Genomic DNA, 23303 nt, shown 5'->3' on the forward strand with positions numbered 1-23303 from the left:
CACCCGCAGCTTTCCAGGATAGCCGCAACCCGTCACATGCGACAGACAGCAGGAATCATTGCCACGTTTGGGTGCACTATTCAGAGAACCCCAGCCCCAGCAAGCAGTCTCATTGCAGAGCCACACGTGACCATAGATCTGCATGTGTTTGGTCCAACTCTGAACAATTGCATGCGCTTTAACACATAGGCGGACTGCGAGCCTATAGAGCACTCAGAAGGGTGTAACTAACCATTTGCATGAGCAGAACCTGTTTTATGTCATGTGTGTGAAGAAACACACAGATTAGTAACTCTTACTCTCTTTGCAGCAATAATACTGCTCCAGGCACCAGACCAGAGAGTGCACAGGCAGGAGGCCAGCACTCACCCCAGAGAGAAGTCTCTTTCTGGCTTCTAAGCCTCATTGTGTGGGTGTGGGGGAATTGTGCATGCTAGAGTGTATACATTATGCCTTATTGTGTTACCCTATGTCCCCTTACCTGTCCACTTCCCCTCTCCCAACCCTCTTACCGGTTACCCTCACTACCTGAACCCATCCAAACATCGTGTTCCTAACCCTCTTTCCCTGCTGGGGTCTCGGAGGCTTGTGTAAGTCTTACCTTGCAAGCGCCCAGACCACAGAGGGGATGGTTGGTTCATGCCACTCCTGAGCCTGGAAACTGAAGCCGTGACGCATGTCAAGGTGCATGCCCAAGCCTGGATGTGTTGGTGCCACGGGTTGAAGATCTGACGCTGGACTGAAGATCTTCACAGACATCGAGTCCCTGCTGTCGGTCGTCACCATGGAAGATTTCTTCAAGAAAACATCAAAAAACAGGAAAAATCTACGAATATCGAGGAGCACATAAACTCCCAAGACCAGAAATGTGCTGTAAAATCTGAAGATGGCCACCAGGGGTGGAGTTTAGGAGGACGAGTGTCATTGGCTGGTGGCAGTTTGGCCCAAAGGACACCGATAGGCTATAGAGGAGATGAGCAGCATTAAGTTTAAAGTTAAACTGCTCTCTTTTTTACTGAGGATTTCCGGCCCGACGACTGGGAAGATTTATGAGCATGTGAATCCATGCAAGGGGAAGGTGTGTTAGGGAGATTTCTCAGAAATGTGCTAATTCCTTTCTACCTTTATAGACCCCCAGCTCTTTTGCTGGACTTTAGGACTTTTAATTTCTAACCTGGAGAGAGTGAGACCCCTTTCCCCCCTCTCTCATGTATTTTTCTGTGATTTGGACTCTTTCTTTTGACTTTGGTGTCTGACAAACTTCATAGCATCCTTACATTGTGACACACAGCACCTTCAGTGCAGTGGCACAGGGAAGTCTCTCAGATTTCCCAACTGTCTGAACACCTTCTCTTGGTGAAACTACTGTTTCCAAGAGCAGTGAAGTGAAATTGACTTTACTTAAATTTTTATAAGTACACACTATCTTCCCATAGGGTGCTGGAGGGGTTACTTAGTATCCCCTTTGTCTAGTTTCTCATGTAACATTTTTATGTTACCCTTTCTACAGTTAATTGCTGTTGGTAGTGGTTTACATTTAACTACCATTGTTTGGTTTTACTGTGGGCTGCGTTCGCAGCTGCAGTAAGGCACCAATGGGTGTAAAATTTTCAAAATGGCCCCGGTCTTGGTTTTTCAGCATTTCTTGTTGGAAAGGTCCTTCTTGAGATTTACTATGCGCGCCAAACCAGTTTTGGTCCCTTTGTTCGTTTGGTCTTCTGCGGGATTCACGAGTGAAGCTCGCCTCTGGCTCCAGTACGCCTGGCAGGAGCAGGAAGTGAGGGAGGTGGCCAAAACTCCCTGTGCTTAATCCCCTTGGTGCAGGAATGCACCCAAAGGCGATTGGCCGGCTGGCTGTCCTGTGTGATTGACAGCTAGGCTGGAATGAATGCATAAAAGGCGAGGCCTTTGGCTTGGAAAGCAGACTCGACCACTGGACGAAGGAATCCGAAGAAGAACTTGGAAGAGACACCTGCTGCAACTCCTGGACCGTTGGTTTGCCCGTTGAAGTCCTGCTGCTGCGCTGAAGCTCCAAATTCACCTCAACTAGAGAAGCCCTGCAAGGACTACTTCTCCCCTTGGGGTGGTGGGACCAATCAACCCCAGAATGAACGCGTGTGGACATCCTCTCAAAGCTGGCTGTACTTCCACTGCTGCTGGAACCGAAGTGCCAGGGAGAGGAACACCAGATCGAGTGCATAGCTTTTAAGTCGGACCAAAGTGCCAGGAATATCCTCTGGACTTTCCTGAAGCAGCACTGACCAAGTCTGAGCAACCTCAACAGAGTGTTGGACCCCAGATGCGAGGAAAGTCTGAGCTGGTATCCAAGAACCACAGTGTTGCTATTTGCTATAGACGCGAGGAGCTGAAACCGCAAAGTGCTGCTGAATTGAAGTTTGCCCACTGCTGCTGCCAACCTTCCCACAGTGTTGCAGCAGTCCCCAGACGTCTTCCCTCTTGTCCCCACGACTGAGGCCCAGGCACAACAGGATCTGCAGAGCCACACAGGAACAGAAGCCAGCTGGAACCATTTCATCTAACCAAAGGTACTGTAAACCTAAGAGGACTTAGCTCTTGTTCTGTAGCCTTGCTTGTTCTCAGTTGAGACTTGCTTGCAGTTTTGCCCCTCACAAGCCTCCCGGCTTGTGGCCCTTCAAGTGAATTTTATTTCTACAAACTTTTCTAAAAACATTGTGCAAGACTTTTACTCACCTGCAAAGAAGATCTTCCGCTCCCCTAGACTATGTTGAACTAACATTGACTGTCCTGGCTCCCTGAGAGACTCTTCTTACCTCTGACTTTGTGCTTTTGCGTTCCCACAGGAAAGGGCTCATTTATGTTGCATTGGAAGGTTTAAAAAGTACTTACCAGTTTATGATTTTATTTTAACCTTTGTTTTATTCCTCTATCTAAGCTTTTGTACCAAAAAAACTCAGCACTGCTCTAAATGTACGAGTGTCAAATCAATGTCCACAGTGTCCTAGCTATTTAAGTCAGGAAGTGTCTGTGTGCCATCCCCAATGGGCATCATCTGATTTAGAGAAACAGTGTGTTTTGAAGTGTATTATCATTTTTACATGCACACAATTGTGCCTAATAAGGAGTATGTTGCTTACCCATAACAGCTATTCTCCAGCATTGGTATCTTTCATAGATTCACATGCTTTGAATATTTCCAGTCGACAGGCTGGGAATCCTCAGTAACATTTTATAGCTTATAATAGAGCTATTAAGCTCACTTTCGTAGCCCATCCAAGTCCTTTTGCGTGTATTTTGCCTCAGCCAATGGGACGTGGAGTGACAAGCCTCAACCAGGAGTCCATCTTCAGATTCTAACCCCAGAGAGATCCGAGTTGGCGAAACGTAGCCTTGCTCCCTTAGGGGTGGTAGGTGGGCGCATGTGAATACATGAAAGATACCAATGCTAGAGAACAGGAGTTAGTTAAGAAACATACTCCTTTTTCAGCATTGGATCTTTAATGGATTCACAAGCTTTGAATAGATTGCCACAACAATTCATATTTTGTTTAAGAGGTGTAATTGGATAAGGCATACCTCATTAAAACAAGTGTTGTAGGATGGCTCTTCCGACCCTTGCTTCAGCTTCTCCTTGTCCCTCCATGCTCTAATGCTTGACGAAGGTGTGCAGGACTGTCCAGGGCGCTGCGTAGCATATCTGACCGGAGGACCCCTGCCCATAGCGCTGCCGAAGACCCCACTGCTCTACTGGAATGAGCATGTACGGGTCCTTGTAGCGGTCGATTGACCTGTGTGCGCGCCGTCAAAATTGCAATGGAAACCCATCTGGCAATACCTTAGCTTTGAAATAGGCTGACCATTGTTAGGGGGGCCGAAAGCCACAAATAGTTGAGCCATTCGTCAAAAATTCTTATTTCTATGTACAACTTAAGGACTCTAAGTTCTAGCGAGTGTAGAGCCTGTCACACTGGTGTGGACGGATGTGCGAAGAAAACCGGTAGGGTTACTTCGGTCTGCAGGTGGAAGTTGTACAACACCTTGGGAACGAATGTAGGGTTTGTTTTTAAGATGTCCTTGTTCTTTTCAAATTGTAGTTATGGAAGTTTAACAAATAGTACATGTATTTCTGACACCCGTCTGAAAGACGCGATTGCTACTAGAAAAGCAGTTTTCCAGGACACTTTAGGGCTGACAGCACAGTGTTTAAACTCCACTGAGGTGGCACGTTCTTTTTAAGGGGATCAGTGCATAATAGACCTCTCATGAAGTGTTTTACGATGCAAGCTCCGAAAATGGGAGCTTTTCCTTGCTTTCGGGTGTATCTAGAAACTGTTGCTAAATGTACTTTGATGGACATGTGTGATAACCCATCTTTTGCTAATTTTAACAGTATGTTAGGATTTGGTGAGGTTCCACACCTAACAGATCCAATTGTTGTTTAGAACACCAAGAGCAAAATCGATTCCATTTGTATACATATGATCTGTTTGTGGACTCCGCCCTGATGGCCTTTAGGATGTTTCTGCATTCCTGCATGCGTGGGACTTGTCCAAACTCGTTGAAGTCAGGAGCCAGGACTTTAAGTTGAGCACCCCTTGGTTGTGGCGACGCGCCTGCTGGTTGCACATGGTTAGCAGGCTGGGGTCTTGACCCAGAAGGATCGAACGGTTGAGGGACAGGTGAACAAGCTACGAGAACCACGGTTGTCTTGACATGTTGGTGCTATGAGAATGACAGTGCACTTGTATGTTGTAATCATTTACACAACCTTGTGTATGACTGGCATTGGAGGGAACGCATTGGCAAAGATTCCTTCCCATGATATTGCGAACATGTTGCATAGCGATCGATGGTGTGGATATCTGCTTGCAAACAGAGGGCATTTCTTTCTCCCATGTGGTGAATAAACCGATGGGCGGTGTTCCCCACTTGTTGGGAATCTGTAGGAGCTTCCTGTCCGCCAGCTGCCATTCGTGTGACTGGTCATAGGATCTGCTCAGTTGATCGCAGTTTTGTTTTCCTTCCCCGGAAGATTACATGCTTGCAGTTGTACGTTTTCGAAGCCTAGTGCCAGAGCTGCTGGGCTTCTCTGGAGAGCGCCCATGACCTGGTGCCCCACTGTTTTCACACATAATACATTGTGGTTGTGTTGTCTGTGACCACTTGCCACTTTGCCTTTGAGCACTGGTTGTAATGAGTGAAGGGCGTGTGCCACTGCGTTCAGCTCCAGTATGTTGATGGGAAGTTGGGGACTAACAGCCTTTTACTAATAGCTGGTTTGTGTGTGCGCCCCATCCAGTCAGTGAGGTACCCATGATCAGGGTTTCTTGAAATGGCAGATCCCTGAATGGGACTCCTTTGATGAGGCGAGATGGCATGAGCCACCACTGCAAGCTGTCCGTGAGCGACTGTTACTGTCAACTTATCGTTCCTTGTTCCCGTTAGCTGGGACCATTGATCCGCTAGGAATTCTTATAGCGGTCTCATTTGTAACCAACATTGTGCCTAAAAGTTGCATGACTGTTCCGACTGTGAAACTTGCACCCAGGTTGAATTTCATGATTAGACAGGGTATTAGCGCTGCCCTCTCTACCGAGGGACGTACCCGGCCCTCGTTGGTATTCAACTGTGCCCCTAGGAACACTAGCATGTTCGATGGCTTGAAGCAGGGTTTGCTTGAATTTATTGCAAAGCCGATGCGCAAGAGGGTGTTGGACACCTTCTGGATCGCTATTTCAGCCGCCTGGTCCGACGGTGCTCATACTAACCAATCGAGATATGGATACAGATGGTATCCTTTTTTCCTGAACGATGTGGCCATCGGGGCTAGGCATTTTGTGAATGTTCTTGGGGCTGAGCGAAGACCAAATGGGAGGACTTTGAATTGATAGTGATGTGCGCCTATGACGAATATTAGGAATTTTGTGACTTTTGTGAATGGGAATCAGAAAGTATGTCTTTAAGATCCAGTGACGCTAGGAAGTCGTCCTCCCTTATTGACTTTATGACATCTGCCAAGGTGACCATTTAGAACTTTTCTTTACATATTTGTTCAGACTTCTGTCCAGAATTGGTCACTAGGAGTCATCTTTTTTTAACCACAAATAATCTGGATTAGGCGCCCTTGCCACTCCGATGGTTTGGACTTTTTGATTGCGTGTTTTGTAAGCAGTTTCCCCAGTTTGCTTGTTAAGATGTTTAAGTGTAGCTGGTGTTGAAATATTGGGAATGTTGGAGTGGGGGGTTCCTTGTAATTCTACTATGTGTCCTCTTTGTATGATATCCCAAAAAAACACTTGTATTTGGTTAACTGTTGCCACTGCTGTACATGGTACTGCAAGTCGCCCCCACTTGCTGCAGTTGGGCCGTGGGTGTATCTGGTGGATGGACGTCAGGCTTGTTTTTGCTGTCTGCCCGTAGAGGCGCATGTTGTTTGTCGCCTTCTTGGAGTTTGCTTTTAGTCCTTTTGTTTGTATGGGTATGCCCAGCGATACCCCTGGTAGTACGTCTGAATATGGAGGTTCCCCTCTGGTATACCTTTCCGCCTCCATTTGTTGCTGTGGAGCAACCCGAGGGCCCCGGAAGGAGCAAAAAGTGCATCTCACTGTTGGTATGGTGAGCGATCTCACGGTATCTGTGTCCGTTTTCATTGCTTTCAGGGTGTCGTCAATTTTGGGTCCAAAGAGTTGCTCTCCCTCGAAAGGCATGTCTAGTACCTTTGATTGAACATCCGCTATGAAATCTGTGCATTTTAACCATGCGACTGTGATGTTAATCGCATGACTGGAGGAGTCTTCCCGCCTTCTTGTAGGATGTCCAGGCCTGCTTTCTTTTATCTCCTTGCAGGAACTCTAATAGCGGCACAATCCGGTTCCACATCTTGCAGTCGTATCTCGAGATTATCGCCAGCAAATTAGCCGCTTTTACTGTCGTGGGCCTGTGGCTAGAACTTTCTTGCCAAATTAGTCTAGTTTCCTGCCGTCACGCTCAGGTGGTGATGCACATTTTTGACCTTGCGTGTTTGATTTTCTGCATGCTGCTGCTACCACCGAGTCGGGTGTTGGCTGGGATGCAAGGCATTTCGGAGAAACCTCTGGTGCCTTTCATTGTTTCTCCAAACAGCCTTTTTAATGCTGGTTCCGAGAAGGGTTTTCTCATGAGTAACAGCCCTTCTTCCCAACCATGGTCTAGAATGTGAGTTGACATTACCACCTTCCTGCGCTTGTGAATTGAAAAAGAAACCATCCTTTCTGCTCAGATGGTATTCGACCAAATGCCTCAAGCCTTTTGAACCGTATTGTGAAATGCTGTTATGTCATCAGGTGGAGACTGACGCAACGGTACTTCAGAGTCTTGGTTTACACCCAGGTCTGAGTCCGCCCAGTTATCTGGTTGCAGTGATTTTTAGGTACTGTCTGTGTCCCCATTACTTTGACTGTATGGGCAATGTTGTGGCATTGGGCAAGCCCCTTGTGTTCTAATGGGGCTGCTGGTCCTGTTTAGTAGTGTTCCCTTATAGGCTTGTTAGGCGGTTTTCTTTGCGGTGTGGTTACACGCCTGGTGTGTGTATTGTCTCTTGGTTCATTCACCTGGTTTCTCGTAACCATTCCGTCAGACCTGCAAGGTTCCCCCAAAAGCCCTGGCGCCTCAACGGGCGTTTGTGGGTTGGGTTGGTTCACTGGTAGCCTAGTATCCAGTTGTTGAAGTAGGGACTGAAGAGTATATAATACCTGTAATGATAACAGGGACTGTGGGATGAGTAAAAGTTTGGTTGGCTGTAGAGGGGCGGATGGCGTCGCCAACATTAGCTCTGGTAACTCCTGTAACCTTTGTTGCACAGGTGCTTCCTGTGGCGAATATTGGTCTCCCTCAGATGACTGGGGTGAGTACCCCTGTTCAAATTCTGAATCAATGTGGTGCTCCAGTATCTGGTCTGGAAGAACTGACAAGACCAGAGACAGGGCTGGACCTATGGACGCTATATGGTGATCAGTGTCTCCCTGAGGTGACCGAGGTGAAGATGGTTCCCCACTTTACGCATTCAGAATGCTTGTCTCCCTCATTCACATTCTTAATTCCACATGACTGGCATGCCTTGAAAAGAGCTGTTTCTACCATATTATGAAAGTAAAAAGCATCTGTATAGATGTTTTCATAAAGTTGTGAAGTAGGATTTTTAAGTTTTGCTGAAATATGTTGATCTCTGGCTTCTTTTTCTCCAGGAGAGAAAGCTGTGAGTGCACGCGCGATGTGCAGCTAGAATCTGAAGCTGGCCTCATTGGTGGCGCTCGTCACTCGACGTCCCATTGGCTGAAGCAGAATACACCCAAAAGGACATGGATGGGCTACGAAAGTGAGCTTAATAGCACCATTATAAGCTATAGTAAAATGTTACTGAGGATTCCCAGCCTGTCAGCGGGGAACAGTCAAAGCACGTGAATCCATGAAATTTCCAATGCTGGAGGATGGGAAATTACTCTGCATAATAAATGTCTACGCAAATTGCAGCAATGTCTCGGAGTACTCCCTTTTACTGGAGGAAGTCATCTCTTGTCATGCGGGGATCTGAACACCAAGATGAGTTTGTGAGGAGGGATCAATGAGGTACAACATAACAAGCTCAGTGCCTATGGAAGGCCTATTTCTAAGCCACAGTTGTGCAAAGATTAATCATAAAGGGAAGAAGCTAATGAACTTCTGCATTGACCGTGATCTGGTTTCAGTCCAAAATACCAGTCTCGGATTCAAAATACCAACCAACCTACAAAGAAAGAGTTTCATCCTAAGTGATTGTGTTGGTTCCTACTTAGAAATGGTCAACCTACGTACATTTCACCATCATAGTCCACAGTGTAGAAAACAACCATAATGCACTCGCTCTGCGTAAAGGAATGGTTCGCTCAGAATTATTGGCCAAAAAGATGGGCAATAATAAAAGAAAATATCTAAACAATTTTTTTTTCTTAAGTCCCCATGTAAAGCTTTAAGCAAACGAAGCTCAAACTTTAAAAAGGGAAGCACTAGGAGGCATCCATTTTATGAAATGGATGCCACCTGTGCTTGCCTTTGCGGCACTAATGAAGCAAAAGCCAGCCAGCTGTAGTAAACAAAAGCTACCACTGTGTGGCTTTTGCTTCATTGGTGCCGGACTCAGAGGACAGAGACCAGAGACTACAGGCAGGAAAGCTGCAGCTGCATCTCGGTAAGTGCTATTTTTTTTTTTTTTAAATAAGCACTAGCTGTGTTTTCTTTCTACGTTTTCTGGGCAGGAGGAGCCCGGAAAACGTAGAAAAAAAAATGCAGCTTTTAAAACGTATTTATGTTTGCGGTAGCTTCAGCTTGGAGCCCGATGGGCTCCAAGCTGAAGCTACTGCAAACAAATACAACGTTGTGTTTAAAAAGGCTGCAGTTTTTCTTTCCAAGTTTTTCTTTCCGAGCCGGAGGAGCCTGATCAACTTAGAAAGAAAAACTGCGTGTTTTTGAAACACAACCGCCTTGTCTTTCTGCATGCCGTGGCTATCAGTTTGGGTCTCTGGTGCTCACCCAGGGGAGCACAGGAGACCCAAAGTGAAAGCCAAGGCAGGCAGAAACAACGCGGTTGTGTTTCCATGCCGCAGTGTTTCTGCCTACAGCAGCTTTCATGTGGAGTCTCCTGGACTCCCCCGACCCTGAGGGAGTCCAGGAGACTCCCAGCGAAAGCTGCCGCAGTGAGAAATACGTTTTGGGATTTGTAAATGCCACAGTATTTACAAATCCAAAAACGTTGTTATTCTGAATGCGGCAGCTTTCGCTCGGAGTCTCCTGGACTCCCTCAGGGTTGGGGGAGCCCAGGAGACTCCATGCGAAAGCTGCCGCTGTCAGAATAACAACGTTGTATTTTTGATTGCCGTGGTTTTCTAACCACGGCAATCACAAATACAACAACGTTCTATTTTTAAATGACGCGCCTCGGCTTTTTGCCTTCATTTTACGTTTTCTGTGCTTCCCTGGGCTTGGAAGGCACAGAAAACATAAAATGAAAGTGAAGGCAGCCTCCTCAGCTCTGCTCAGGCTGTAGTAAGCAAAAGCTCCCAGTAGGGGGCTTTTGATACTTGTTTAGTGCCACAAGTGCAGAGCTGAGGAGGCTGCCTGAAATCACAAAATGGATGCTCCCATGTAAACAATTTGTACCTCGTTTCCTCAAACTGTTTACATAGGAACTTCCATTCAAAATATGTCTAAACTATGTTTTAGACTATTGCCAAACATTTTAGCAAATAATATTTCTGAGCAAACCATTCCTTTAAATACCTGGACGAAGCTAGAGATTGGGTAGATCAATAGAAGACGTGCTTCCCGTAAAGCTATCAAAGTGAGGGTTACGTGCGGGCCAAGACAATACAAATACTTCTCTTTATGGCTGTACCAATAAAATTCAAATTGGATTCTTTATGAAACTGATTGCATGCGGGTCCTTTATGCAGGATGGTAAAGGGAACAGCGTTTGTTGGTCGCCGGATGTACGAGGAAATAATATCTTCTCTCAGCCAGCTTGTTACAAAGGAGAAAAGGGCTCCCACTAATAAGCCATCAATCAAACAAAGCGCATTAGGTTGGATTGATAAGGAATGCGCCGACGTAAAGAGCACCCTGCAGGAAGCAGTCAGATAAAGGGATGGGGTTAATGAAGTCATTGTGCAAAGAAAAAACTACAAATCACTTGTGGCGCAGAATAAAAAATACTTTTGGTGTCGTAGATGGCAGCATTTGGGAAAATTAGCAAGTGAGAAAGACTCAAAAGCTTTCTGGAAAACTGTAGCACAGTTGTTTGGCCAATATAAATCACTCATTGACATCTCATGGGTCTTTAGGGAGTTTGAGCTTGAAAACACAGGTCAAACAGGTCAAAAGGCAGATTAATCTACAAACATAGTGGCAATAACACTGGATGCGAGGAAGGCCCATACCTTGTCAACACTATTCACAAACCATAAGATCTGCAAAGCCATCAATCATTTGGCTAGAGGCAAGGCCCCAGGACCGAATATTCCACCTGGGAAATTTTCGAATACGCAAGCAATCGGTGGGCCTGACTGCTTAATCTTTTGTGCGAAGTGGGACTTATCCTATCCTATATCATGGACTAACTCAATTATTCCACTCTATAAAAAAAGGCCTCATCCCGAGGTATCCCCTCCTATAGAGCGATCAGCCCGATTGACAGATTGCAAGATTTTATGTCATATCATTCTGTCAGAACTAAAACAGGTGGATTGAGGAGAAAAGTTTTCTAAAGTGGGTTTAGGAAGGTTTTAGATGTGAGCTTTCTACCATAGAAAAAGTCTTAGTTCTTTGTTCTTAGGCAAATAAAACAAATATGCAGTATAATTTTAATCACAATTAGAATATGCAGTAGCCATCTATCCAGCCTTTTTTGACTTCTCATCAGTCTTTGACTTAGTCAATACGGAGGCTATGGGTCAAAATTGCCAAGATGGGAATTGGCAGAACCCACCTACACATTGTTAGGGCCTTAGATCTTAAAATCACAGTTCAGATTAGGTATGGTCCCATGCAGTTAACTGACAAATAAAAAACCAACTGTGAGAGGAGTCAAACAGGTTTGCCTACTAGTACCAGTCCTCTTCTGCATATATATCCATGATCTGCTGCCAAAATATGTGGAAGAAGGTTCTAAAGATATACCTTCTACTCACGGGAAGTCCGTGCTTATGTTAACATATACTGATGACTGTCCTCCTGACCAGGACACCAAACGCCCTCAGAGCCCAAATGATGACAGTGGCGACCTATTGCAAAAACAAATTACTTAATCTTAAACAAAAGCAAATCAAAACTCATGGTTATTAACACCAATGAAGGAAGGAAGGAAGGAAACAAAAACCTTCCTTTAGAATTGCGGGTGAACCAACAGTGTTCAGAGATTGCTTCAATGCCCTCTGTGCCCATCTCAACAAATTTAGCCTGGAAATCACAAATAGATCTTGTAACCAGGAAAGCAGCAAGGAAGGCTATTATTAATCTTGTGTGCAAATACATAGATAACTGTGGGGCTAAAACTGAAAGTTTGGTGGGACAGTTGCATATGGTGCAGAGATATGGGGTTTAGATAGAAATTTGAACTGAGTAGGCATATGCAAACACAAATTCTAGAACCATCTTCTGTATTTAAACTAGGGTTTCCAGATGCTATCCTTCATGCAGATGTGTGCTTTCACAGCCCAGAGATAAAGGAATGATGGATTCACCGGCCAGGCATGCTTTGTAAAGAGCGACAGCCAAGACACCTAGTTTGGTGGCTATGGCCTGATGAGAACATTTTTCCCAGCCTTTGATCTGATCTATAGGTTGTAGCAGAGTCGAGACCTTACATTTGAGGGCCTAAAACGCATACTAGATCCAGCACTATGGCCTCCTATAGGCAACTTCTGAATGAGCTAAAAAGTAAGCAATCTGAAAAAGCAAGACCGAGCAAGGATGAGCTGGCCAGTCTGTTCCACCTTGGGTGGGCGAACATCTATACATCTCATGGGGGTCACAAACCTTACCTAGAAAATCTTGCCATTCCTCTTTGCTCTCGGCCCAGGCAGATCCTTTAAAACTGCTGAGAAATATGAAAAGATGTAACACCGTAGCAAATGCCAAATACAAAATGTGTAAAGCAGACAAGGAAACCTTGCACCATTTTCTCCTCATTTGTCCAGCCTATGAAGTTCTGAGGTCAAGATCTATTAGCCCCCCCCACCCTCAAAGTTAGGAAATAAGGTGTTATTGACAACTTGATGCAGCACTGCCATTTCTTTTAGGGGATTTTGATATGGCCACCACACAATCTACTGAGGGGTTTGTATATGGTACATGGAAATAGATCTAGTAGTAAGGATGGGATTAGATGACTAATAGAGCCATCGTCCTTTACATGACAGGGGTTGCAAGCTAAGTTTATCACCTCTTTTCCTAAGCTAAGTTTACCACCTTTTTTCTACTGCTACGTCTCGCCTGGAGAAGCATTCTTTCATCTAGTTTAGTTTTTTAGTATCACTGCTTAAGTCAGGTTTGTCTGAAATATGCTCCTGATGTTTTAAACATTTTATAGGTGAAATAAGTATTTTAGTTCTTTTTTACATCATTTGCATTCTGTATCTGTGTAAGTTGTATTTTTGGTAATGGACAGTATTTTCCATATGTATGCATTTTTTGCTCAGTCACAAGGCCTAATCAGCCAAAAGTGTTTTAAAACTAATTATCAGACAATGAGTGCTGCCACAAACACACAAAGTGGGTTGTCAATGAGGAAGTGTCACGGAAGAGCAGTTGCACAAATGTGTCAATGCATTTGCATATGTAATAAAGAGTCTCACATGCAAGTCCTTGCAACATCTTCAGAAGTTAGCTTGCTCCACACGGGGGAATCTGCAGCTGTCGATAAAGCCCAATACAACCTCAGCATCGACAACCCAAGCCGAGTGGTCATGTTCAGTAAATCATAAGGAAGTGAAGCACAAACTGAGATTGAATGGGCGGAATTACATCCTATTCCCAATAGGGAGGCATTTTATGCAGTTTCCTTCCTTATAATGATCTGGTGGGTCAGGTGTGTCAAGCCAGGTTATCTCAGACTCTGCAATCTACATGAGACGCAATGGCTACTGATGTCAGCAAAAACGGTTTAATATTAACTACGGCATGTCCAGGTCTACACAGGGACATAGTGCCCTGACTACATTGCAAAATCACAGCAACAGTTCGACCACTTCTCTCAGCAGCAAGAACTCCAAGAAATGTTAGACGTTGAACTCTCTAAAGTCAAAGTTCCCAGAGCTGCGTAAAAAGTCCTGAACTAAATGCGATGGCGGATGTTGACCTCTAAATATGGTAAAGGAATAGAGGGCATTCAGCAGTTCCAGTCAGCAATAACAAACGGGCTGACACCAACACAGCCAACAAGTAGTTTTAACTCTTTACGAGTCTGTCGAAAACACTGCACTATATTACAAAAAATGCCCAATTAGGAAAAAAATAAATATGGAACAGAACCATACAAATAAATAAAGTCACATATTACATGGTTTTAATTACCAATCACTCACCAGTATTCAATGGCCTTTGTATACCATTTGATGGCTAACTCAAAGCGTTCTCTAGAAAACTCTTTATTTCCCCGTGTTTTCAGCAATTCACTTTTCTGCAAAAAATAAATAGTACATTTTATTTATTTATTGCATTTGTTTCTTCCCCAAACCCTGAGGTATCACGGCGTAAGTTACAAGTAGATTGAGTTACTTGCTGGTTACATTAAAGAAAATACATACTTAGTACAAAAGTGAGTACAATATAATAGAGAACAATATGGGTACATTATAATAGGGAAGAGTATTCGATTAACGGAGGAAAAAAACAATGCCTATATAAAACAAAAAGGGGTAATGCAGAAACATGTACGTACAGCGGAAAAATCTAAGCAGTTCTTGGAATGTGTGCCAGATTCAGGCAGTGCTCTTAGAATGTATTAAATAACCAGGTTTTTAGGAGTTTCTTGAAATGGGAGTTTGGGATTTCATTACTAATGTTTGGTGGAAGAGAATTCCATATCCTAGGGGCTGCAAAAGTGAAGTTGGAGGCACCAGTTCTCGTATTCTTGAAGTAAGGGATAACTAGCCGAGTATTGGTGTTGGATATCAGGAGTCTGGTGGCAGTTTTACGTGTGAGGCACTCATTGAGGTAGATAGGCGCATTATGGGAGATGCATTTATGTGTGGCTGTGAGGGTTTTGAACAATATTCTGGCTTGGATGGGGAGCCTGTGTGCTTTGCTCCTCAGTTGTTAAATATGATCTCTTTTCTTTGTTTGGTAATAATTGGCTGTGGAGGAAGCAAGCAAATTAATATGCGTACTCATGGTGAGGCTAGAGTCGAGATAGAATCCTAATGTTTTGACTTGGTTAGAGATGTCGATGGGGTACCTTTGATGTCAATGGAGGTGTAGATTTCGGGCAGTGTTTTTTATTGGGCTGGGGATCAGACAATAAGGATCTGTCTTTTCGCCGTTTAGGCACAGACTATTGGTTGCCATCCAGTTTTGGATGAGGGAGTAGATTACATTGATTATGAAGGTATCTTGTTCTTTGCTTCCTGTGATTGGGATGAGTATATGCGTATCATCCGCAAAGTTGGTGTATATTACTCCCATAGCATCTAGTGCTCATAAGAGTAGCTTAGTATGCACATTGTATAGTGTGGGGGAGAGGCAGGATCCTTGTGGTACACCAATGGGGACGGGTATGGGATCAGTTGCTTCCTCACCTATGCGACTTTGGATGTTCGTTCTGATAAAAATGATTTGATACAGGTGGTTGCAGAAATTAAAGTTTTTGGCTAGAGCTAGGCATAATTTTTCATGGTCCACTAAGTGAAACGCTGCGGACAGGTCGAATAGTAATAGAAGGCATAATTTACCCGAGTCTCGGAGCATCCATCTGATTTTTTAAATCAAGAAGGGCTGTTTCAGTGCTAGGTTTGAGTCGAAAACCTGATTGTCTCTCGCCTAGTAGATGGTTATTTTCGAGGTGGGCTTGGACTTGGGTATATGCTACCTTGTCAATTATTTTGACGAGGAAGGGGACTGTAGTAATGGTCTGTAATTAGTGTGGGTGGAGGGGTCTAAAATTGTTTTTGTTTAGTAGTGGCGTTACCCAGGCTTCTTTAATGTCAGGTGGGACGGTATTGGAGCTGAAGGATGCATTAATGAAGCTGGTTATGATCGGTGCTAGCATCGTGGAGCATTCTTTGACTGGTTTAGCAGGAAAGCTGTCACCTTTACAGTGGGAAGGTTTGAGCAATGCAATCGTGTTGATTACTTGGTCCTGTGTGACTCTAGAGAAGTCAAATTGGGTTACTTATATCCAAATCAATTCCTTTTTAGTAAGATTTTGTCTTGGAGAGAGTTAATTTTAGAGGCTAGGGCGTTCTGGATGGTGGTGAACCAGGCTTTACTAGCAATGATTGCGATTGGAGGGGGGGAGGGCGTTTCCAATTCTCTGAGGATAGTAAACAATTCTTTGCTATTAGATGCAGCATTAGAGATACTTAGATTTAGAGAGCTGCATTTATATGAAATAACTGCACATTTGTACTTCTGGGACGGGAGTTGGAGTTCTCTTTTGGCTTCCTTGTTAGGGTGTTTTTCTGGTGAGGTGCTCAAGGGCTCTTTTATTTCTCCTAAATTCTATGAGTTTGTCGTTAAACCAGAAGTTGCTGCGTTTGGGTATTTTAGATTGGAGTGGGGCTACTTTGTCAATGGCTATTTTCAGACAAGAGTGGTAGAATCGTGATATGCTACCTGGGTTGGGGGTAGTATTTGGTAGGTTCATTAATAGATGGTTGAAGATGGGAGTTTATCTTGGGTGAGCTCGCATGAGTTTCTCGCTAGTACAGGAGCGGGTGATACACAGGGTGTTTTTAGGGATTTGATGGTTGAAACATTGAATCGAATTAGAAAGTGGTCTGACCAAAAGACACAACTAATAACAATGGATATTTTGGTATTCAGGGTAAGTATCCAATCCAGGATTCTACCTTTGGTATGGGTAGGTGCATTAACAATTTGGGAGGATTGCATTTCTTGTAATGCGGTATGGAAAACTGTGGCTTTATGGTCATGAGGGTCTCTGAATCCTAGGTTTGTGTCACTTAATATAAAATTGGTATTAGGTTTAAATAGGGGGTAATATGTAGTGGGATGTCGATTTCCAGAGGATTATTAGAACGGGGTGATATGTAAAATAGCAGAACATTGATGGTAGTTTGCGGATCGGTGGTTAGTTTGAGGATAAGGAGTTCAAAGCCCTCTATTCTGTCCGCGCTACAAACTCTGAGCTGTAAGGAAGTTTTGGCTATAATGGCTACTCCTCCTCCCACCGTGTCTTGGCAATCTGATCCGAGTATGGTGTACTCTGGAGGGATGGCTAGCGTCAGGAAAAGGCCTGATGCTGGGTGTAACCATGTTTCAGTCAGTTCTATAAATTCAAGTTGATGTTGCAAAATGAGGTTGTGAATTTCAACAGCTTTGTGATATGTGTTGGTATTGGTCATCTGAGGCTAGGGTATTTGGGGTGGGTTGGTATGCGATTGATGGGTGAGGTCCTGTACTTTTGGCAGATGTCCTTCTGGGTTGCAGAAACAAATAGTTCTGGTAGACTTCTGTTTGCTAAGGGTATGTTGAGAGGACTTTACGGAGGTTTTCTGTTTAGCACAGACAGGGAGACAATGCTGTGACCGTGACGATAGTCTAAATCTCCCGTTAGTGCCCAATATTAGATAAACTCCAATTATAAAAATTAATGTGAGGAAGGGCTCTCGAGAATATACTTTGATCAGCCAGTATTAATGTATATGTAAAATGTAAACATAGCACTCTCCCACATGCACAATGGGGTTGGAGCCCTAAATGAAGACTTATTTTTTCCATTGCCAAAACTCAAAATGCTCAAAATAGTGTCACAGGAAAAAGGACATAATACATTATTGTTGGAAGGGATTTTGAAAACCTCTACAATATGGGGGGTTGTTGGAGGCCCACCTAGAAGTTGAGCAATATATTTTCACACTTGGTTTTTACTAAACTATCTCTAGATAGCGTAGAGTGAGCAGTAAGGCAGACTTAGTAGCCCCAAAAGGGTACTACAGAACACTTTACACAAAAACTGTAAAACAATAAAGCAAAGCAACAGTGAAAACTAAGAAGTAGGGGAGAGGAAAGTGGCTAAATAAGATAAAACAATTGTCTTCTAAATAAAAGGCGGTTAACTTTAACCAGGTAAGGAAGTTTGTTATCATGAAGTTTAGTCCATAGGTAAGTACCTTGGAAGGGGTTTAGGTAGTCTTAAACGTCCCCTCTGTGCATGACGATTTGGCAAAGAATTCCCAGTCGGAAGTCAGCATGTTCAAGATTTGCAGTCTTGGAAAACTCGCTCAAGTGAGCTGATGAAGGTTTCTGGACCGCAAGCTAAAGACCTACATAGCTCCAAGCTTGAGATGGTGTCTGTGGCAACAGAGGTGGTGCTTGAGTGGATGGTCAGCCCAAAGGAGCCTCCAGCAACACTTTCGAAGCCCAACAAAGCAAGTACTGCTTTAGAGGACAGCAGACTGATTCAGCCCACCAGTCTAGGAAAGGAAGGCACAGTCCAAGGTCTTCCTTGAACACTGGGCATGAGGCAGAAGAGCCCAGGTGATTTGCTATGGCAATGCTGGGTGCAGCCCTCTCGGGGCTGTCTTCTCTCTTTGGATTCTTGGCTTCAGTGGGCATTCTCCAGAATGGTTCCACAAACACCCTTAACCATAATTCAAAATAGGAATGATCTACATCAGTCCAACTGGCAGTGGCTGTTCAATCATGGACAGAGAGCTATCAAAACTTGCCCAGTGACAGAAATGTGTTCAGGACCCAACCGTTACAATCCTAGTTTCAACTAGTGTCAGTTACACAAAGCACCGACCAGACGCCCAAGTGCATGCCCTCATTTCCAGTGTTCCAGCTTGAGATAGCAAGCAGACTAACAAAAACCAAGGTGGCAAAAGAAAAGGTCTTTAAATGCTACGAGCTCCCACTTTGAGACTAAGATGCTCAAAATGGCATGGTCACGGTAAAAAGAGATAGCAAAAATTAAGAAAAGTGTGCAGTAGTGCACCGGAAAAAGTAATAAAACACAGTTTAATACCACCAGCCTGTCCTCAACACAACAAAAACATTTTGCCAAAGAGAAAAAGGGACACAAAGTGAAAAAACAGGAAAATAAACAAACATTCTCACTGCAGCGGCAGCCTTAGGAACTGACAAGTGCCCCCAAAATGATTGTGCTGGGCAAGTGAGTGGGGCTAAAAAGATACCACTTGCACAATAGGGCTGTGTCGATTGGTGGGTACCATGTGTCTTAATATGAGTTTATAGATGGTTTTAAAAAGCTCTCAAAAGCAATAGTAAAAATTAATTTAAAGGAGCTGACTGAGTCAGGGTTCAGAGGCACCTGGACCCGTAATACAGCAAAGCAAAAGGGTAGATGAAGAACATCTATCCAATCAGTTGCTCACTCAATAATACCCACCATGCGGTTACTACAGGTAACTCACAAAAATATTTGAAACAAGATACAGTAAAAGGTCAACATGTTCAAAGGTGATTGTTCCCTTTAAAATGAATCAATTCCTTCAAATGGTTTATGTGAGAAAAACAAAATGTATTGCATTCAAATGAAAGTTTATTCCTGCATCAGAGGCCAGAATACATTCTGGTGCATATGGGTCTTTTTGGCCAATGCATTTCAGTTAGTTTACTCCTTCATCATGCATTCATTGCCATTAGAAAAGTACAATGAATGCATGAATGATATGGTAAACAAACATGTATAGCAAAGTTATATAAACATTACAAAACTACATACCAAAAACGGTTATTTCATAGTAGGGTAGAAAGAAAAGGAAAACAAAAATGCATCATAGGATTTACATTCATTTGCGAATTCAAGAGATCTCATGAATGTGATGATAATTATATAAGATTTTACCTCAGTCTCCAAGTGCTAACCGATATGAGTTCAATGATGCACTGTGGATAGATAATGCATTTGAAACTTAACTTCCACTATCTGAAACATTGGTACTAAAGTCAAATAGATCGTAACTGTGCCGATTCATACCTTCGATTATAACGAAGTGTGCAGTGTGCTGTGTAGCACGAAATTGTAGTGACCTGCCCAGTCATCAAACTGGTGTAATAAAAGAAATTAGATTATTGAAACTGCTGTTCCTCTGACAGAACGTTCTCTGTACTTCAAACACACCAGTTACACCTTACCTGCGATAGGTTTCTCATACGAGAAATATAAGCGCGCGCACGGGCGCACTCATGTCTTAAAGTAGCGTTACCATGGTGACTCGCTAGCATTGTCAAACACGCCTGTGGGTGTATGAGACGACGTGGCGCTTGATTGGGTCTCATTAAAGTTGTGGCTTATAGGTACGAGATTCGTGATGCGTCAGATGCGTTACGCTTCAATTTTAGAATTACGTGCACAGTTACTATCTGCCAAATAAGTAGTTACTGTAAAAACAATACGCTACGATTTCAGGAGTTTGAAATCTTACGGGTATAGATGTCCATGGCTACCGAAAAAAGGCGACGCGGAGGCCATCCAAAGGGAGTGGCCAAACGCAGCGCCTCACGTCCCAACCCACTCGTTAAAGTCGATTGGGACGTGGTGTGCCACGACAAAGTGCTTTTCTAAAAAAAATGAAGCATAAATAACAGTCACTTGATGATGTGTGGTATTAATGGGACTCTGAGTGTTATGTGCAAAGAGAAATAATGAAAACTCTAGAAAAGCTCTAACATATAGAAGAAAATAAAGGGGGTGAATCAAAGAATTCGTACATAATGTGATCAATAAATACAGTCTCAATTAATGCAAGGCACAAAATAAGCAGTGTTACATGGCAATTTGCTATGCAATTCTGTCAGTTTGCTAATTAAATGGACACTTGTGTAGCAAAGATAGCTATTTAAGTTGCCCTCTTCAATGAAAGCACAGCTCGCCCTGCATTCCCCTCTTGCCCTCTGTGCTCTCTCCCCCCTCTTTTCGCTGTTCACTGTCCTAATGGAGAGAGAGTGCAGCAGTAATCATCTCCTCCACTCTAAAATGCCAAAGGCATGTGTGGGAGTGCTAGGCAAGAATGTCTGTTTCTCAAATAATTGCAAACCTGAAATAATCAGGATGCTACTTTTATTAACCTTTCTATATCCAGTCTTACAAAGACCAGAATGTGTCAACTTTACATTTGTTTTAAAAAGACAATCATGCAATTCCAGTCCTAAAATGTAGGTTGTTACATAATGCACAATTAGAGTATTGATACTGTAAAACACGGCATCATCTCCATGCTTTACAGTAAAGTTTAGGTTAGTTTATCTACATTTCATTGTGTCAACTAGATTTCATTTTGTTGGGGAAATTGCATCTATATCTATATATACACATAGATATATATACATATACACACACTTTTGAAAATGTACATGATCACATGATCAAATGCTTTTGATGGCAAACCTAGTTCTGTAACCTGCAAGTTGCAAACATCTTGCAACTGGTGATCAACCCATGAGCGAGCCCATACTCCTTGACATTCTAAATTAATCACCCAGTTGCTTTATACCAGGTAGCCTGAAATTGAGATGACCACAAACTATAATATTCCATCTAGTTTGCTCAGTTCTCTCCCTGCTACCCAATCCACTCTGCTTAGTCTCTTTCTTTCCTCTTACATAACGAACAGACAAAGCGAACTAGATCCTTACGCAAAGTAGTGATCAATAATTCCTTCAAATCTGTACATCTACAGATCTGTTGCAATACCAAACACTGTAGTTCGCCTCCAGTGCTCGCTTTGCTTTAGGATTACATTATATATTGCCCCCTGCAGGAGACAGCTGGCCAAACTGTTTTCAGAGCCTTTTTTATCACATCTATTTATGTGTGTCCATTCATGCAGCTAACCTCTTACATTTTGCAGACACTTCGTTGTGGCTCTGAAAGTCTTTTCGCCCACTCGCATTATCTAGTCCATTTTATGAAGGGGCGAGTAGCATTTACAAGAGATGTTTGAAATGTGTATGTAACATTTACTTTGCAGTCCATGTCAAACAAAAGTGTCACTGTGCATGGCTGGCCTCTGGGTGGCAGCAGTGTGCCAAACAAAGCGGGTTTCTAGTGGCATGCACCACTGTACACAAATCACTTTTAAATGTGTTCTTCTCCATTGCTATGGGTCGAGTTCATTTCTCTTAGGTTGAATAGGGAAACTAAGTTACCCGACCTGCAGGTCAAGCTGAATTTTAAAGAATTTGCAAGGCCTGACTCCTCTGATGTTTTATTTCAGGGGTACCCAAAACTGCTGTATTGTTGCTCATTTCATGTCTTGGGTACAAATACATTCTGGTGATATTAACAATATTAATACAAAATTGCTAATCAAATGGGTCCGTTTGCTAATGAAAACATTTTTTATTAGCAAACTCTGCTAATCAATTTTTCAAAACGAATTTATGCCTTGTAATGAAACCAGTCCACATGTCTATGGTAGTATAAAAACAGGAGAGCTATTAGATACTTCGCTGTAAACACAAATGTCAAATATAGTGATCAAGTCCTACAAATACTCTACAAGTGACATTTAACCTAAGTGGTGTTTTCACTGAAGGGGACAGTGTAACCAAGTCTCAAACAAGTAAGATGAAAAAGTAAATGCATTAAATGTAACATTGAAAATGTATCTCTTCATTAGGCGTCAGTGTCCCCTGCCTGTACATCCAAAATGTCTCTTCTATCGAGCTTCAAATTCAAGTCTTCGTGTGGGTTATCCTGCGATAGGACTTCCAGTATCTGATTCACATTGCTGTGCATAGGCCGACATAGTGGAAGCTTTGGAGTATTACCCTTGTTTTCGAAATTCGAAAAGGGACGTCGACAGCGCGTGCCAGTAATACTATCCCTGGTGTGACGTCCAGCGTACCCATGGTCCTTCACGCATTGAGGTCCCTCAGATTATTTTTCTGACATGAGGTAGCTTGAAGTGTAGCTCGAGTACAGTTGTATCCAAGCAGATACCTATCAGACAAGCTCATAAGCATCCATGCGCCTTCTCTCCGAGGAGAGGAAGGGTGGGCGCATGTGAATCTAAGCAGATACAAGCATCGGAAACACAATTACGGGGAGTAATGAATCCCTTCTGAGGCTTGTGGAATCTGCTTAGATCACATGCTGTGCATAGATTAGCGAGCAGTGTTAGGAGAAGGTGGTGGGATGTGAAGGTTCATGGGCGAACAGATGTCTTAGAACCGCTGTGTATCTGTCTTGGAATGAGTGTCAATGCGGGAACGTGTGCATTTAGCTCCATGTAGCTGCTTTGCAAATGCTGTCTAGAAGGACATTTGCAATGAAAGCCAGAGTGGCACCAGTGCTCCTTGTGGAGTGAGCTCTAGGCGTGAAAGGCAGTGTCTGTTTGATAATGAATAGCACAATTGTATACATCTGACTATCCATCTGGAGATGGCATTGTTGGAAATGCAGTCTCCTTCTCTGCCTGCTGCTATGGAAACAAATGGTTGTTTTTCTTAGCAGTCTGGTCTTGTTTACCTAGTAAAGGACCACCCTCCTCACATCTAGTGTGTGGAGTTTTACCTCAGCTGCGCTGGTGGGGTTCTGAAAGAAAGCTGGTAGCTCAATAGACTGGTTTACGTGAAATTTAGAGATGAACTTAGGTGAGAACCTAGGG

At 43.4% G+C, this 23303-nt stretch overlaps 1 protein-coding gene across 2 annotated transcripts in view; it reads right to left on the reverse strand.

The window, feature by feature from the left end:
• TTC3 (tetratricopeptide repeat domain 3) overlaps positions 1-23303 on the reverse strand; it is a 2698168-nt gene that overhangs the window by 2342354 nt on the left and 332511 nt on the right. For both annotated transcript variants that reach the window (XM_069636090.1, XM_069636092.1), the window contains exon 9: positions 14070-14164. In XM_069636090.1, the coding sequence (XP_069492191.1) occupies positions 14070-14164 (95 nt within the window). The remainder of the gene's footprint in view (positions 1-14069; positions 14165-23303) is intronic.

This window comes from Ambystoma mexicanum, chromosome 7p (assembly GCF_040938575.1).
Source record: "Ambystoma mexicanum isolate Mex_15411 chromosome 7p, UKY_AmexF1_1, whole genome shotgun sequence".
Lineage (NCBI taxonomy): Eukaryota > Metazoa > Chordata > Amphibia > Caudata > Ambystomatidae > Ambystoma > Ambystoma mexicanum.